Below are 19,179 nucleotides of genomic sequence, written 5' to 3' on the forward strand. Positions count from 1 at the left end.
TACCCGCCTGGTCAACTAATTTTGAATATTCAACATTTTATGTACTGCGTCGTGATTTTCAGTCTCTTATCTCCATCATTCAAACCGCGAGCATTCAAACCGCGAGCGAGTGTTTTTCTAATACTGTGTGTAACGCCACGGGTTTTGCAACCAAAACGTCATTTCTGGCCAGTTTCGGTTTCCGTTCCGGGTTTGCCTTTTAAAAACAGGTCTACTAAGAATATTGAAAAACTGTTTGTTGTGCCGGCGACAGAGCACACGAGGAATGTAATAAAATAATCGACTCAAAATGATGGGGAAATTATTGGGGACATTTAAGCTCCGCCTTAAAGGGTATGGCAAATTAGCGTAGGCTACTCCCGACATATAAAGCCCCGCTTTTACCAAGCCGCATAAATGTGCCTGCATGGCCAGTAAGGGTGAAGTGAATGCTTCGGCCCTGGGAAGCTGATTCTGATATCACCCGCCCATATGAAACGTGAGGACCGAGTTGGGAGCTCCTTGCAAACGTAATGTCAGTTAATCCTACGTTAACGATGTCAGCTGTCAGCGCCATGCTCGGGGTGTTTTGCTCGCAACCCCAGCGGCAGCGTCAAAGCCGGATAATCGGTGAACGCCTTTGACGCGATCGTGTTAATATCAGCGATGTTCCCCTTTAAAGGCTCCCGTCCGCAGCTTCCCCTGTGGATAACTTTTTGTGTACACACACTCTGCAACTCACTTGTCCACTAATCCCATAATTTGTACCTCTGTAATTCCACACGCACTCTTTAGTATATTATACATCATCATCATCAAATATGTTGAGGCGACCAAAGTAGAATAAAATGCCTCCGCCCAAACAGCTAGATATAACAGGATCAATTCAATCGAACATAAATGATTTGGTCCCGAAAGACAAGCTTGGTCTGCCTTTTACACCCGCAGGCGAAAGAACCCGAAGGCTCCAGAAGAACGTGAGGAATTCTACATAGTGGCCCACAGGCGGAGAGCGGGCCCGGGGAGAGTCCGCGTAATCTCCCCAGGGAAGTACAAGGACGGGATTGGACTTGGGAAAGTGAAGTGGTGTGTAGGGTGGGGATTATGGTAGTCGAGGCGGGGTTGGGGCAGTGTGGGTTTTCTCGAATGATACTGATCGAGTCGAGCTCGCTTCTGAGCCTCCGTAGAGGGCGAGCACTCGCCTTAGCCGAAATGCACGACCCTCGGCCTTCAAGCATATTCACAAACCACATCACGTTCGCCGGTTTTCCGCTACCAGAGACAGGTTGCTGGGCCATTTTGGTGTTCCCCGCCCCGAGTCTACTAGGGATACTAGAGAGGCGCATTTCGCCGTAGTGCGAGCACCGGTCCAAAGTATTTGGAAGCGGTGCTCAAGGTCCCTTCCCTGTTGTGAACCCTGAGAGGTTTTCATTCACCGTGTTCTCTCCAACATAGCATGTTAGACGGCTACTCGCCAGGCTGGGATACCTGGCCCCATCCGGGTTCGACCGGTCTGCTTATGTCCAGTCGCAACTTGTGAGGCACATTACCGGAAAGACCAGCCGACACAGAAATCAAACTGGGGCTTAGCCAGTTTAGCGACATCACTACATGATTAACTTACCACTTGACTCTGACCATAATGACCTACAAGGGTCCTTGTGAGACAATTGATTCTCAATAACTTCAAAGATCACTTTATGGGTGCGATGACGTCAGCTGAACACGTGGAAGACGTGTGTAAAAGCGGCTGCCTAGCAACGGCTCCGGCAGGGCTATGCCATGGATGAAGATGACGGTTAGCCGCGCAGTGTGGTTGGAAATGCCACGCGCCTGGAATGTCGCAGGCGGCAAGCCGCATCTGATCACCCGGCCGATATAGCTCGTCGAGAGATGGAATTGGCCAGGCAGAGGTATTGGAAGCGTGCGAAGAAGAATGCCGAAACTCCCGAAGAACGTAAGGCGAGACTGGCAGAGAAGCAAGAAAATTACCACGCTCGAACCGCACAACTCGATTTATTTATTTTATTTATTATTATTTATTTATTTGTTTTCAAATACTGCAGGCAGCAGTGCTGCCCAGGCAGGAGATTGCGGATCGGCCACGAATCGGTTTAAGCGGGACATATATACAGACAACCAGTTCGGCTACTCGTGCGAAGTGTCCGAAAGGTTGTGGCATCTCTGCTATCATTCGTCAAACCTCATTTAATCGCACTTAATTACTGCTCACTTTTTTAACCTTCGCGAGCTAAAAGAGCTACTCTAGAGCTACGTAGCCGGAAACACATGGGTCAGATCATTGTCATGGCACTCGGCAAATTTCCTCTTCACACCTGAGCATTTATAGCCATATTTTTTAAAAAAGTAATAAGGTAACTCGAGCAAGACGGAAGAAAAAGAATACGGCCAGAACTTCAAATAAATCCTACCAACATTCACTTGAGTTCACCTCGGACGAATACGTGTATTCACTTTTAATCTTGTTCTGTTTTAGCTGGGATGCCCTGTATAAATCATCTCGTGGGGCTAAAGTAATCAAGCAGTTGCGGCGGAGGCCGCCTTGACCGGCACAACCCTGCAGCCGAGGCCGACCGCACTGGTGGCAGCGGTGGCAGAATCGATGTCAGTGCCAGCCGTGCGAGAATAATAGATGAGTTTAGCATCGCGATCCCTCTCCGCTATCTCTGGGTCGATGATTGCCGAGGAAGCGAAGCTTTTTTATGCCAGGCCACGTGAAGTCGGGAGCGGGTGCACAGACCCAATAGGGCACGCGGAAATGCTGACGGGCGTAGCATTGGCGGGCTCACCACTTTTTCCTGTGACCCGTGTCCACCTTCCCTAGAAACCATGCGTCACTGTTGAAGGTGCACAATGGGCGTTAGTCATTATATATGCATATATATGCAAGCCCCGCCGGGGTGGCGCAGTGGTCTAGCCGCTCGGCTACTGTCTCCAAGGGCTCAGGATTGAATCCCGGCCTCGGCGGCCGCTTTTCTGTAGGGGCGAAAAGCAAGGCGCTCGTGTGCTGTGCGATGGCAGTGCACGTTAAAGAACTCCAGGTGGTCGAAATTATATATATATATATATATATACATATATATATATATATATATATATATATATATATATATATATATATATATATATATATATATATATATATATATATATATATATATATATATATATATATATATATATATATATATATATATATATATGAGAGGAAGTGTGGGTGTAAGATATTGCTAGGTCTCGCCCCCCCACCCCTTCCCCCGTAGATTGCAGGCAAAAATATGTGAGGCGGCATTGATTTTTCTTTATTGTTGAAGTGTGTGGTGCTCGCATCATCGAGAGACTGGCTCAATGATGTGCCTGTTAATATAAGAGGATTGTTTCCAGGCTGAAACAGATGTATGCACAAGGGAGAACCATGCAGGACAAAGGTTGGGCAAAGAACTAGGGTGTTTATTGAACACGAGCCGCTAAGTAAAAGTCACGCACGCGACAAGCCAGGACAAGAAACTACATTCATTCAAGAAATCATATTCTTCAAATGTTATCGCTATAGATGCGGAACTGATACAAACTTCGCCATGTTTCGCTATCTAGAAAGCCTCGGAGATTACACGTCCCTTCGAATTTTTCCAATGGCCAAAAATATAAACACCTACAAAACGTGGCGAACATTTCTTGGGACATTTGCTGTAATGATATGCAAGATTTCCGTCCTCTCCGGCGCCAACTTCTGTTGGGTGTTTGCACAGCCGTTCATTCGTATACGTGCCATCCGACTGTATCTAAATTTCTCCACATGTCAGCAGAGTCTTGTAGATTACTGCAATTTCGTATTTGGCAAATATATTTCTCTGCTTAGTAGTGCAGCGTTTATTCCTCGGGGTACTCCTCAGACGACCGCCAGGAGCTCTTGCTTCTTGACATCAGCACTTTCTATACGCGCTGTGGTCCACGGTTCGACAGGAAATTGATTACTGTTGTTTCCGCTTTCCCTGAATACAGTGAACGAGGAAGGTGACCACTACAGCGATTATCTTCCTATAGCGCCCTCTCTAACGGTGCACGTTGGCGTTCATTCGGACTTTTCACCATTCGCACCTCGTCAAAGCAAGCATTGCAATTATCCCCGGGAGGACGCCCTCATCCACTCCGAAGCCAGCTCTAACGAAGCCAGAGATCATGCCCGCTTGAAGGTGACCGTACGACTTGCGATGATAAAGGCTATAACGACGGATTTCGGACAGATCTCACTGACAAGTCGAGAATGCTTTTCACCCTCGGCTGCTCGTCGCGTAGTGGCTGCTGACTCATCCTCCTTCTGTCTTTGATATGCAACGGGAGGTTAGAGCTAACAAGCGTTGAGGTGCTGGCAAGTTGGTAATACATTTTGTAATAACCGCGCGAAGGACGAGGACGAAGATCAGAACAACACAAACACAGCGCTGGAAGTTGGAGACTGCGGAAGCGAGCGTGAACATTCTGACGAGAGAAGGCTTCGAAGCTCTCCCAGGTTAAAGGGTTATAATTCTGACATTTGTTTTTGTTTAACCGATATTTCTTCTTGGCCCTGGACTCGAGGCTGTTGTGCCCATCCCACGAAGGTGGTGGTCGCGCCGCAGGAGTTTTGTTTTGTTGATTTATGTTTTGGGTCAGATCCTAAAACGACCGCCACGTTTCTTTATTTATTATTTGTATAAAATAGCCGCACAAACGATGAGCGTCCAGTCCAGTCCAGTCTTGCCGGCAAGGCTTCGCGCTTATCACGTACCACGGCAATGCATTGGCTCTAACCTACAGTAAAGCTCAATGAGTGAAACACCCCAAATTTGAGGTGCTTAAGCTTGTTCTTTTTGTAACCAGTTATGGTCCTGAAATTAATCAATGTTCATATCTGTGTTGTAAATATATCCTCCTGTCATCATTTCCTACTAGCGCGCTATCGGTCACCTTCATCCACTATAAACTACAATAGTGAAAATGTTTTGAAACCTTTCTGAAGGAAGCGAACCTTGTAACCCAACTGTTTGCGTCCGAAACCAGTTCTCTCCGTGTTTCACACTTTGGTTCTTTCTCGCGATTCAAGGCTCACCGGGGGTCAGCAGTGGCGCAGTCATAAACTTCCTTTGTATGCACATTAGGAGCCAGGCCGTGTGAGCAGTCGCCACTTTGTATCTATATTTTTCTCTCGTTTTTCCTGTTTTTCTTTCTTTCTCTCTTAGGGTGCTTCATGGTTGGGCCGCGAGGATTTCCTTCTTTCCCGATTGTTCGTTCTTGCGTTCGTTCTTTCTTCTCCTTAACCTGTAGCACAATTCTGAAGGTTGTAACACTTTGTCGAAGGAGAATATCGCCTGACATGAACTTCGCTTGCCCTTCTTTTTGCACACCTCCCTGGTAAGGCTGCTGCGTTTTTCGGCCGTGGAGAATCGCTTGCGACGCTCCACTGCATGGATGGCGGGTGTGAAATCGACCTTGCCAAGAGGGTTAATTCTGATTGATGCTTCGCTCCGTGTGGCGGCACAGTCTGCGCGGAAGTGGATAGTTGCCTGCGTGTCAAGGGCCGAGAGGTGTTAAAAGAGTGACCGGTATTATTCCCGAGTTCTACAACAGCACGATGTTAACAGTCCGCACAGCACCGCTGACGTATAACGTTGTCCTCGAGGTGTCACTGCAGCAGTGAGGACTTCTTTGCGTGACATAGCAGTCATCGTACTCTGTGAGAAAGGAAAAAAAAAAACGAAACGTTTTATTCAACTCTGTCAAGAGTTTTATAACGTTAGGCTAGGAAGATCACAGACAAGGCTCTGTAAAGTCTAGCGTGTCAAGGATTTGGAGGACTTTGTCCCGCAGAAAAGAAAGATAAGGCTCTTAGTAACCCGTCAGGGTTCTGCGGCCAGTGACTCGTTGGGCGAGTTTGTGTCTTTAGATATCAATGTGGCTGGGTTTATGCAGGCTTCGGCTTCCGAAGAAGAAAAGCAGCTAGGGGACGAGAGAGGCAGGACTACAGGGTGAGGAATAATGAAAGAATAATGTTGCCTTGAAGATGGCTTTCCCCGAGCTGTGAACCTGTGATTCTGAGGCCTGAAAAAGATAATAAAATACACAACAGTACGGAAAAGAAGAGTGCGAAGTCAAAGCTGCTTCAGTGCCCAACAGTCGACTTGTTTCGGGCGATCGCCCATATCGATGGAGCTGAGTGATCTCTGAGAAGTGAACTTCATCAGTGACAGTGAACCTTTACGTCTATCGACGTAAAGGTTCACTTAGAGCGTTTCGCACTTGAAACTTCAAGGCTTTTCTGAGTTTTCGCGTGTGCAGGACACGACTCGTTTTCAGTTTTGAACCCCGTGAAGCACGGTAACTCGAACCACCTTTGCTGGTTGAAGTGTTCGAAACTATTTTGCCCCAGAAGGAGCGCAGCGGGGTTTGCGGAGTCTCTTCCAAGCGCACACACCTGTGAGAGCCGGGCGCCAGGCCGGGGGACGCTTGTACCCATTTTTACCGGTGGGTGTCCGCAGGTGGGTTTCGAACGAACCACCTCCCGCAGCCGAGACGGACACCCAAACCACTAGGCCTGAACCTACCTGAACCTAGCTCTGAAAAGAAACTGTCCCATTTTACAGGGAGTTTATTTCTTTTAATGGTGAAGCCCTTGTCTGGAAACAAATGGAATAACAGCGATGTCCAGCCCGCGTCCGCGGTACAGACGTCTTCCCTTTGCCCGAATACTTTTTTTTTTACCCAAACATCCACCGCTTGTTGCATATTCTAACCGCTTTGCCCGTCAGCACTGCCGAAGCATTCGTTTCTAACATTCCGAAAGCTCAGGTCCTATCTCAGTGCTACAACGTCGCAAAAACGGTTGCTCGGGTGTGCACTTCAAAACATTCTCCGAGATATTGTTTTAATTCCAAAACTGTCATTTCGCTTCTTTCCGTCAACCGCCGGCGGCTGAATGTGAACGCGAGCAGAGGCTCCAGAGTCCTTTCCTACGTTTCTGTGCATCAGGATGTAAAGGTGTTCAGCTTGTGGGGGAACTGAAAAGAAGTTTCGTGTATTAACGCGACCAGATCTTATTTTTGCTCTTTTTCCTCGCCCGACAGTTCTGCGTTGGATTTCAAACAGTGGCCCTTATTTTTATGCTTCGGTGATTATTCATGAATGTTCGGGTAAATTTGCGTTCTCTGTTGTTCAACTTGTCGAAAAGATTGGTGTACGTTGTCGCGTCTCTATAATAGGAAGCGGAAGTTATTGCGAAAAGGAGACACTTTTGTTTTGCATATCATGTGAAAATATTATAAAAAGCCGCATTTGTTCGTACGAGTGCTTTCTTGTGAGAAAATAAATATCTTTACGAATCAAGTCCTCGGAGCCCTGTGTGCACTAGTATTTTAACAACTAATCCCTCGGCTTTTTCAAAGCAGCACAATGAATACGATGTTGGTAGCTTGGCCGAAAGCTCTTTTTACTTATTTTTTACCGGCGGCCTAAAACACATCTAGAAAAATTTACCTGGCTGCGCCACTGCCCCTCATTATACATTGCACGCCAACTGCCTAAAAATTATGCAACCAATCAAAGTGTAGCGGTATAGGTCTCAAACCTAGTACAATAAACGCTTTGTCATTTAAATTTCACAAAACCGCAAAAAAAGGTTCGAAATATGCGAGGTTCGCATTATCGAATGGTTCCTAAAATGAAAGCTGTGAACAATCACTTGCTATAAGATGGAAACTTTGGCTTGTTGGTTCTGAAATATATAACCAACATTGTAGCGCAACACACGACAGACAAGGACAAGAACGAGAGGATAGGATTAGGTAATTCGCGGGAGTAAGATGGACACGGCTGGTTCAAACTAGATCTAATTGGGCGGATATGGGAGAGACGTCTGTCCTGCGGTGGACTTTGTTGGGCTGATGATATGTGGTGCATTTCATTGCCCTGTTATTGTCTAGTCACGCCATCCGAATTTACTGTCGAAAATACCGAAGGTGCGCCTCATCCTGTCATGTCCTTTTTTTTTAATTCACTATCATTATCACTATCACTGACAAAAGCTGCTCACTGTGGTCGTCCTGCACAGAAAAACTCCCGACGTTCACAATCCTTAATTCCTTGTTGTTGCTTTTTTTTTTTTAACGGTCTTCTTGTCTTCTATAAGATTTTCGTCCTCCAGACGCGCGCACACGATTTTCTTTACCGACAAGACTGCTTATTTGTGCTGGAAGCACGCACCTTATATTGAGCTTCTGTTTTCATCAGCACTTGTCGTTGTCGTCGATGAAAATTTTCTGTTCGAGACCAAACTCTGCAATCGCGGCCACACGCACACAGCCTTGTGCTACTCCGTAGATGGACAGTCTGTGTTAGACGACCTTGGGGCGATTAAACATGTAATAGGCTACCAGCACAACTTATGTGTAATCGCTGAGGTTATTACGAATTAATTACACACCTTTTTCACTTCCTCGTGCGCCATAATTGGGCCGCTGTGTATCCTTTCGGGCATTTTGATCGACTGAGTGGACGCCCAAGTTTACATTATAGGTCGCCAACGTCGACAAGACTTGTTTGCTGCGTTGTTGCGAATAATATGTGGCCATGTAGCGATATTCTCCAGTGGGAACTAATGCCTCGTAACTTTGCTTACAGACAGGGCCTGATTCTGCTAGCCTCTGACCTCCAATCGTTCACCCATTTGCAGTTAGCCCTCTATGTTTTGATGCCGCACCTGACGACGTTGATGTAAATAAGTTGTAAAAAAGTGTAAATAAATGTGTACAGTCTGAGAAGGGAAGTTCTCATCTCCGTACCGCAATGTGTCGCTGAGCCACGGACACAGCGGTGGTCACCAACACCACTCTGTACGAGCGAAGGCAGAAGAAGAAAACAGCAAGAAATACCTGCCGCATAGGGAAGCCCGGCCATCCATTCATGCCCACGCCTTCGCACCTTGAAAAATAACTATAAGGACCACTGCTATACTTTTCAGTCGGGTTTTATTCTGAGAGCTCAATATCAGCAATAATTCGATATATACTGCTATACTTTTCAGTCGGGTTTTATTCTGAGAGCTCAATATCAGCAATAATTCGATATATTGGGGTTCGACTGTAATTCATAATAACAAAAGAGCGCTACTATGTTAGCTACTATGTTAAAGTACTACAATCCGTGCTGCTGAAACGTTGCTAAAGAATGACATTGTCTCACACTGCAGAATTATCGTATAACTTGACATTTCTGTGGTTCCCGTCATAGAAAACGAAAAACTGTAGAGGTTCAACTATCCTTGGAGCAAGTTTCGCGAGCGTAAGCCATCGGCCGCAGTCGCTGCTACCTTTTAGATCTTAGCTCGCTTCCGCACTTGTTAAGCTGCTCGGCAGTCTGGTTTCTCGTTGTTCGATGGTCTCGGCAGCCTGTCTGGCACTGCTGCGGTCGCCGTCTTTACCTAGGTTAGGTTAAATGAAAGTGCGGCGCAGATGAAACTTCATGACGATGACAATGTTCAGCGAGTGTTGCAGTTGGAACCACGATGTTTGCTGCAGAGCACGTGAGTTCAAGGTCGAATGTTCGGTGCCAGATAACCTCGAGAATCGGCATGGGAGAAGCAGCACTTCTGCTCTAAAACAAATATGACAGACTACAATGAGTCATCTGTTTTATTGGTTCTTGGTTACCAGGCCAGCAGCACAAGAAAGCTATGGTCACTTCATCTATATGCCCCTGAATCGCGACCGCTTCTTTGGCTTCCATCTCTCTTCACGAGCAAGTGCTTCCTAGGGTGGCCACACTCGCACGAAGTAAAATAACCCAGCACAGTACTCCAGAGCATCTCACAAACCGCGACAGCAAAACCGGCTCAGCACCTTCTGTCGAATGTAGGCCGTTGGAGCGACAAAAAAAAAAAAAAAAGTGTTTCGAAGCATAGATGCACTTCCATTGCTTCCAAGCCATGCGACCAAAATTCTTTTTCCCAACAATTAAGGAAACCGCGTATTGTGAGCAACATCTCAAAGAAGATACCAATGTCACGCTCGATGTTCGCAATGAGGTCAAAAGCAACTGCATTCTAGGCTCACACATGTAGCATACTGGCGGCTTCGATTTTAATAATGCAATGCTTCATACTTTGAAGGGCAGAAGAGTACTTTCTACCGCCTTTAAGGAACAATTCACCCAGAGCTTAGCCTAAACTTGTTCCTGTTTGTGTAGAAGGGGTTTGCCGGCCTAGACTGGTAATCCTAAGTTCTTACTTGCTTAGTGCGCACTGTACCGCCCCGTGAAGCAAATAACTTCATGATCATGATGCAAGGCGATGCACATGCCCACAACTTTAAAATATATATTTATTGTTTGAGCCCCCCCCCCCCCCCCCTCTTGGTGCACATTTAACGCCCCTGAACAATGAAATTCACGCGACTTTGCACTTTTAAAAGTGCCACTTTCCTCAATAGAAGGCAGGCTGTGTACCACAATACTGTAGCATACGTGCTAGAAAGGAAAAATGCACACACGAAGGAACTGTTTGCGTCTTTTTCTTTTCTCGAGCGTAGGCTAAAGCACTGTGGTCACGAGTATACAAAACCAATTAGCTTGCCATTATGTACTGAACAGACCGCATGCCTAAAATATCACCAGAGGAACGAAATATGAGAAGTGCAGGCGTTAGAATAGGAACAGCTGCCTTTGGTATACTATACAACTATACAATGGCACAGCGATTAATCGTTGCCACTTCGTTGCAAACGCGCGTATTAAATTTACAGCTTCAAGCCGAGAGTGGTTGACATTTAATTACTTAGCCCAATTAAGGCTTCGTAGTCGACACAACCTCTCTACTGATTTTAGGAAAGCACGAACAGAGAACGCTAAACAAAAGTGGAAAAAAAACTTTCAGATGCCTCCAAGCAGAAGGTGATTATGATTAAGCGAAAAAGCAGCAATAACAATACGGTCTTTCTAAATACTGTTGAGGCCGTGGCCTTGGCAGCTCTAATCGCAGACCAGCAGGAAGATCTGGAGAACGAATTTGGAGGCTGCTCTTTATTCGGGCATGCACTCATACGGATCAGCTTCATTAAAGCTTACTGTTGACATAGTAAGTACACTGCATTACAGTTGGCAAAATAAGGAGCGCGACAACAGACGATGACATAAATAAAAGAAAAAGAGCGACGAAGAGCAGGAATTATGTCATTGTCTCCTGTCCTGTTCTCTTTCACCAACATGTTAGGTTGCTATCATTAGTCCCAACATGTCCCAAGCTGTTTTCGTGGGTTCTGTCCAACAGGTAGTGTCGTTTCCTCAGGTTCTATCATGCTTCCAAGAATACAGACGCCAACGGTATCCAAGGCCATCATACGTTCTGCTCCACAATGGTCGCGATCTGCACAAGTTCTGTTACCTCGGGTCCCATTACCCTGCCTCCGCTATTACACTGTGGCGTAGAAAATACAGTTCACTTGAGGTATTTTGTTTGGCTAATTTAGGTCGGACTGAGCAACACTGGCACAAAATCATGAGCAAGTGAGACAGCAGCCAGATGATACACACAGCGCATGCCAAGTTTAAATAAAAGAGAGGTTGCTTCTTAGGTGTGCAGCATCGATGGAAGCCTAACTTTATCCAAGGAAAGAAAGAATTATTCTCTCCTTTTGGAGTACGCCATATAAGCAAACGCCTTAGGCTTTTACTTTTGACGAAAGCTGTACGTTTTCATTGGCATGTAAATCAGGGCACGGTTACCTTCCAAATACTAAAAACAGTCTAGCTGTGATAGCATATCGCAAGTCAACAGAAGCCTCCTTTTTTTAGTTAAGCCGAACCAAACAATTCTTTCTGCTTTCATGTTCTCGTTTACGCTTTTTAGCATTTCTCACGTCATCGGTAACAAGCATAAAGCATCGTTCTTGATGTTAACATCCCCGTGCCAGGCTTCCCAGCAGATCCAGAAATAGTAACTGGGCAAGCTTTCCAGAGTTTCCAGGCAACCACGGGAGTGAAAAATATCATTACGATCAACACGCCCCTCGGCGAGCCGCAGTGACCAAGCAGCGGATATCTCTTTGGCACGTGTCTACTGTACACACCAATCCGCATTCGAAACTTCTTTCCGCGCGGGTTACCACTAGTGTCAGGGGTGATTAGGTCCCACCAAATCGGCAATTTTCGCCCCTAACTCTCTCTATATATGCACCATATCTTCTCCACACATACTTCATTATCACCACTCTAGCATTACAACGTTGGGGACGATTGCGTAAAAAATGAAACAAAAATATGAAATGAACAGCTCATGCAGACTAAAAATCACACACGGGTACTTGGCATTTGCCTGCCTGCAGTGTTCCTTTCTTCAAAACTGGCGGCCAACCGAACTACTACTACAACAGCACAGTTCACGACTCCGGCGAACTCCTTTGACACACGTGTAAGGAGTGTGCGGTGGAGTCGACGGTCACTGTGGGCACGGGACGCCTGGCAGTCCGTCGTGTAGGTGAAGTCTGAACGCGTTGTTTTTGTTTATCCTTAGACGGGGGGCGTCCTGTTTCGGAATGTGATGGTTTTCTCAGTGGTGGCGGTGATTCCCTCTTTCTCTGTTCTTGGTGTCTGGGACGGACCCCTGCATGGTTCACAGGTGGCCCAGGTCGAGAGCGTGGTGAAGCGCCGCCAGGTCCGAGTGGCTGCTCACGCGCCAGAAGGGAAAGCCCATCTGTTAAGCAGAGAAGGGGGAGAGGAGTAATGGTCAGCATTAGGATGGGGAAAAAAAAAAGCATCACGTCCCTCGTGACGTGACTACGCATTAAATGCCTTCGTTTCAAAGTGGTCTGTCGCCAGTGTTGTTAAGTGGTAATAGAGTGTCTCAAGATCTGATGGCTCACTGGAAACTTAACCTGGTAATGCTTAATGATAGCAGCCTATATAGTGACGCTTTCTAGAAGTGCTGTTCCTGGAACTAGCTGGCACTGAATGGGATATCGAAGGCTTAATGAGGTTACGAGGGCAGATAAAACACATATTGTACTACAGGGCAGGTATGTACCATTCTATCGAGGTAAGGCGGACAGACGAGGACTTGGGATAGGGTTTCTTGTCAATAAGAATATAGATGGAAACATAGAGCTTTTCTGCAGCATTAATGCGAGGGTGGCAGGTATCGTAATTAAGCTTAATAAACGGTTCAGACCGAAGGTTGCATAAGCCTATGCATCTACATCTAGACATGAAGACCTAGAATCGGCAATGGCTAAAGTAAAAATGCAGTATAGTGCAAAGATGGGCAACTTTAGTGCTAACACGGGCAAGAAGCAAACTGGATACCAGCAAGGGAGTGAACATGGCATTGGCGATAGAAATACCAGAGAGGAGTCATCAATTGAGTTCGCAGAACAAAATATTTATCAAATCATGAATGCCTTCTTCAGCAAACAAAAACCAAAAGTGGACATGGAAAAGTCCGAAATCGGACTTTTCCATCGGACGACAGCTTGCGAGACACGCCTAACGCGCTCCCCTGCTTCGTTCTGCAGGTTAGTGTTGGTGCTCGTAAAGTTTTCTGAATCTTTCCTTTGTCATCGCTGCTGCCAAGTGCAAGTGTGCTAATATTTTTGTATTTGCTAGAATGGCTAAAGATATTGCAATCCGTAACGAGCTCGCGAAGCTTAGAGAGGAATTTCAGAAAGAAGTGAAAACATTAGTTGAATCTGCAGAACGTGGCCTGCGGAACAAAGTACGCGAGGTGAAAAAGGAGCAGATAGAACTAACTAGCAGCATTGAGTACGCTTAGAAGGACATTGCTGAATTGGAGAAAAAAGTTGCAGCAGGAAATAGAAAAAAACTCGAAGCTAACGATCGAAAATCAAGAGCTTAACTCCCGATGCGCTTCGTTAGAAAGAAAGTCTCGAGAACTTGAGTTACGACTTGTTCAATGTGAACAATATTCCCGAAACCACAACCTCGAAATTCAAGGTGTCCCAGAACATGAGGATGAAAATGTCAGAGAGATTTTGTCAAAACTTGGTGATGCAGTTAAAGAGCCGATTACAGACGTATATGTTGAGGCTTGCCACCGAGTTCCTACTCGAAACTCCTGAAAATCTAACATTGCTGTTCGATTCAAGTCCAAAGTCAAGCGTGATGGTGTGCTGTAGAAATCAAAAAAGATGCGGCTACAACAAAAAACTTCTTGGAGCTGCAGTAGCAAAGAAAAAGGAACTTGAGTGGAAATACGTGTGGACGAAAAATGGGGCTATTTACGCACGCAAAAGTGATTAATCCAATTCCGTTCGTCTGTATCTGCAGGATGATCTGTCAAAAATGGCATAGTAAGTGCCTATGCTCAACAGACACATCTGATCCCGATCCTTAGACTAATATGGAAGAGACAGCACTTTTTACACCCTGTGAGTTCAACCTTTTCCTAAGAAACAAAGAGCGCGGTAAATATTTACATATGCTACACTTAAGCATGCAGTGCGCTTTAAATAAAACGGATCAACTGACAACTTTTTTGTCGAGTCTTAAATGCACCTTTGACGTAATCATGATGTCCGAAACATGGTATCGCTTTGACAGTGACAATATTCGAATTCCGGGCTACCAGACTTTCGCTCTTAATCGAAGCTCGAAACGTGGTGGGGTCGTTGCCCTTCTAATCAAAGAAAGCTACTCGTGCCAGATCTTATCAGAACACTGTCTGAGCGACATTGAGATGCTTACGGTTCATTCTAGCCGTCAATCCTTTACTGTTGTTTACCGCCCACCGCAAAGCAGTATAAACGAGTTCCTTCCGGTTTTTGAAAAAGAAATCAATTTCTTGTCAGATAATTTCTTATCTTGTATAGGAGGTGATTTTAATATAGACATGGGTGCCAACAGTTCTGCGCAACAAGAACTCACGATATGCTTCAGGCTGCTTGCTTCCAGAACGTCATAAATAGGACAACGCGCATAACGGCTACGTCTTCTAACGTTATCGACCTTTTTATCACGAATTATAATGAGCCTCTTACCGCCGGGCGTTTCGCAGTAGACATCGGAGACCATCTACCTATTTGCCTACGCATTGATACAAAATCCCGCTTAACACATAGCTTTAATCCCTGTCGGCAGCTTATTTCACAGAAAAACCTTGAAACATTTAGGTGCCGTATAGAGCAAACAAACTTGGAACCTGTTTTTTTCTAAGCACTGGCTCGGATGTTGCCTATAGAGCTTTCTTGCGGATATTTTTATCAATCTATCATGATTGTTTTCCTACTATTGAAGCAAAAGTGCCGAAAAACGCTCGCAAGCCGTGGATGTCCCCACGACTTCTGCGACTTGTAAAGAAGAAGCACAGAATCTTCGCTAAATTTATTAGCACGAAGGATACAGCACTACTAACCCGCTTTAAAGCATTTCGGAACTTTTTGAACAAAGAGATCAGGACAGCTAGGACGACTTACCGCAATAACCTCTTTGATAAGGAACTATCTAATAATCCTAAAGAAACATGGAGGCGCCTTAATCAACTTTTAAATAGAATCACTCATCCCAATAGCATAAAAAGCTTAACAGTAGATGGTATTGACCTAAATGGGCGTCCTTTGGCCAATGCTTTTAACGAATTTTTTACTGCAGTCGGGAGTCGATCTCACTGCCCTGACTTCTCTAAATTTCTGGGCGATAGAGTTTTGCAATCTCTCTTTTTTGAGCCGACAGATGAAAATGAGGTGTACTGTATTTTAAAAAGCCTCAAAAATACGACAAGCTTGGACTCTTGCCATCTCCAAAGTCGCCCAATGAAATATGTCTTGCCTTTAATAGTTCCATGTTTAACGCACATATATAACACTGCGCTAATTACAGCAATTTTTTCTGCTGATATGAAACTTGCTAGGGTGGCAGTAATCTTCAAAAAGTGTGACAGAAATAGTTTGAGTAATTACAGGCCAATATCTGTCTTACCTTTCTTCTCCAAGGAACTAGAACGCATAATTCATTCTCGAGCGCATAATTTCCTTCTAAAACACTCTATTATAAATGACTGCCAATATGGGTTTACCAAACATAGGTCCACGGAGCATGCATTACTTGACCAAAAAGAATATATATTATATATTAGGCAACATAGAATCCCAGAAGCTTACTCTTGGAATTTTTGTAGATTTCAGTAAGGCGTTTGATACACTAAATCATAATACCCTCTTTACTAAACTCGAACATTGTGGTATACGTGGCCATGCCCTCAACCTTCTCAAGTCATATATGTGTTCGCGATCCCAATATGTTGTTATCAATAATTGTCGTTCCGATGTGCTACAAATTTCGAATGGCGTGCCACAGGGCAGTCTTCTGGGTCCTATACTCTTTAACGTATATATTAATGATATTGTTAATATAAGAAACGAGATAAAATTTATTATTTACGCTGACGACACCAGCTTATTCTGCTCCTCTACTGATATTAATCAACTAACGGACTCTGCGAACAAGGTACTCGCTTCTTTGAAGGAATGGTCATGCTTAAATTCTTTGACGGTAAACAAAGAAAAAACAAAGGCAATAATATTTCATGCTAAAGGCAAGCTAGTAGGGAATGCGACACCTATATTTTTCGGCGGCTCAAGAGTCGAATATGTCCAATCATTCACATCGCTTGGCATAAATTTTACACCCACAATGTCATGGGATACTCAGATAAACAAGATCTGTACTAAGCTTTCTAAATTCATAAGTATTATCTCTCGTAATAAATATATTCTACCAACGAAAACGAAACTTGACCTCTACTACGCATTCTTTTTCTCCTACTTAGGATACTGCTATTTGGTGTGGGGAAATACCACTATGTCCAATTTGCAAAAGCTTTTTGTTCTGCAGAAGAAAATGCTACGCGTTATAACAAATTCCTCCTATGACGCCCCAACCCGTCCCATACGGATGAAATACAAAATAATTTCAGTACTTAAGCTGTTCGAGTACAGGTTTGCTTGTTTTTATAAAAAGCATACAGCACGAAATGACCCATTTTTGTCCCGCATTGTACAGCTGGTGCCACACCAACACGCCCTATGCTACAAGAAACCCTGAAATGTTAGGTACCCAGATGTAGAACAAACTATGGTTTTTCTATGTTGAAATATATACTGCCAATGTGTTTGAACACTTTTCTTTACAGCAACATGAACAAAATGACTTTTTCTTTCCTCCTGGAAATGTTGACTGAGTAGGTTGTATTGATAAGGAATGCGTCTATCGACAATTCATATTTTTACTTTTTCCTTGTCATTGTATTTTTTTTTTTTCTGTTTGAAAGCACTGTCTCATTTTGTAACGCGTGAATTGTTCAATTTATATCGCACAAACTGCCCCTGCTGTTCATCGTCGACTTTACGGGTGGCGAAGCCCGTCAAGCGGTCATTGCGAACTGCTTTTTTTTTCGTCCCCCGCGCTTTTTTTACGACAAAAGCGGAATAAACATTCATTCATTCATATTGCACTCCAAGCTTGGCATCATGCAGGATGTTGGCATTATCAGAAAGGTGTAGCCCAGTGGCCTTTCAATGGTACGGTCTCGAATTCGTCCAGACTTGCAGAGCTAACTGATGAAACTAGTAAAGAAACCTATCAATTAATTAGCGATGAGAAGGAAAGTACCAGAATGCAGAATCTTCAGCTTTTCCCCAGATCTACAGATATTCAGCTTTAGCCGAGGTCAACCACCTTAGTGTAGAAGCAATGAACGATAATTTCAGAGATGTCATTACTGAGTGCCCAGTAGCAGTAGGTGGTAGGATAGGTAGACCGGCAAGCTATCGAAGGAGACGAAGGATCAATTTAAGAAACGCCAAAGCACCAAAGCCTCGAACCAAGCAGATAGGATAGAAGGGTATAACTGGCAGTACTATCAAACCTAATCAACATGCAGAGACAGTACATGGCGCGCATCTTGTCGAACGCAATCGGCATTCATTGAAGGCATCAAATTCGCCGGCGTTCTACAATTCGTTTACACGAAATTAAAGGCGCAGTATGTCACTCGCAGAATCCCGCTATCCTCACGGTAGACAAAGGGAATTATGATGAACGTTTCACGATCCGGGCCGTGGCGCAGTTGGCAGAGCGCTCGATTGGGGATCCAGGGGATGGAAGCCCGATTCCCTGTGGAGGAAGGGAAAATGTTTGGGCGTGTTGGTTCATCGTCGACACAGCGAAGCGCTCAAAATCACAAAGGACGAGGAGGGGACAGGACAATAGCGCACTTTCAACAAATGTTTATTGCGGTTGCGGAGCATATATATATATACACTTCAGAATCGCAAAAAGAAAGAAGGAAAAACATCTACACGTGCCGCCTAAGCAGAACAGCATCAGGTTTTTGGACTTGCGATTGAATTTTAAAGATCACGCGTGTTGGGTGTATGAGCCAAGGGCCAACAAGCCTCCCCTACCGTATAGTTCGTCGCATTATAAGCTGGTCAAGAGGAATATCGTGCTGTCCTTCTTGTCGAGTGCTATTAGAAAGTCATGCCAACACACCGTTGATGAGAGTCTTAGCTCACAGGTGGCTCGATTGGAGGCGGCAGGTTACCCCAGGCACGTGATAGTTTCTGTAGCGGAGACCCTGAATCGCAAACGGAAATCAGAGGCGAGCCAGAGTAACGAGCAGACAGCAGAAAATAGAAAAGAAAGACATGATAAAGAGAAGGTAGCTGTCATTCCCTACGTGCATGGTTTCTCGTACAATCTGAAGAAAGTTGGGCAGCGATCCGGAGTAAAAGTTTTGTTTTCGGCACCAAAGAAGCTGTTGAGCCTTTGTAGGTTAAGTTGTCCCACACGTACGCAAAAACCAGCATGCAATATCAAACATAGGGATCCCTTGGTATCTTGCCAGAAGGATGTTGTGTACAAGATCCCGCTTTCGTGTGGTAGACACTACATCGGCCAAACTGGAAGATGTCTGAACGTTCGGCAGCGAGAGCACTCTAAAAAGATCGGCAATATTACCATAGACGGACAGTTAGCTGCGCATTGCAAAAAGTGTGACAGCGAGACACCTTGCCAGCCTTTGTTCGACAAAACTACTGCTTTGTATCGCCACCGTACCAGCCTAACTAGGGAGATTGTGGAAGCATCGCAGATAGCACGATCAGGGGATGATTGCGTCAGCAAACCGTCGGTGGCTCTATCAAA

At 45.0% G+C, this 19,179-nt stretch overlaps 1 protein-coding gene across 3 annotated transcripts in view; it reads right to left on the minus strand.

Moving 5' to 3' along the window:
• Window positions 1-9,563: 9,563 nt before the first annotated feature.
• The window catches only part of eya (eya transcriptional coactivator and phosphatase 2), a 114,426-nt gene continuing 104,810 nt past the window's right edge, over window positions 9,564-19,179 (minus strand). For 2 of the 3 annotated variants that reach the window (XM_084577962.1, XM_084577964.1), the window contains exon 14: window positions 9,565-12,715. In XM_084577962.1, the coding sequence (XP_084434088.1) occupies window positions 12,635-12,715 (81 nt within the window). In that variant the 3' untranslated portion in view covers window positions 9,565-12,634. Of the gene's footprint in view, window positions 12,716-19,179 lie in introns of all 3 variants that reach the window. The other variant, XM_084577963.1, reaches the window with a different exon arrangement.

Source organism: Amblyomma maculatum, chromosome 9 (genome assembly GCF_055883805.1).
Source record: "Amblyomma maculatum isolate TAMU_Amacu chromosome 9, ASM5588380v1, whole genome shotgun sequence".
Taxonomy (NCBI): domain Eukaryota; kingdom Metazoa; phylum Arthropoda; class Arachnida; order Ixodida; family Ixodidae; genus Amblyomma; species Amblyomma maculatum.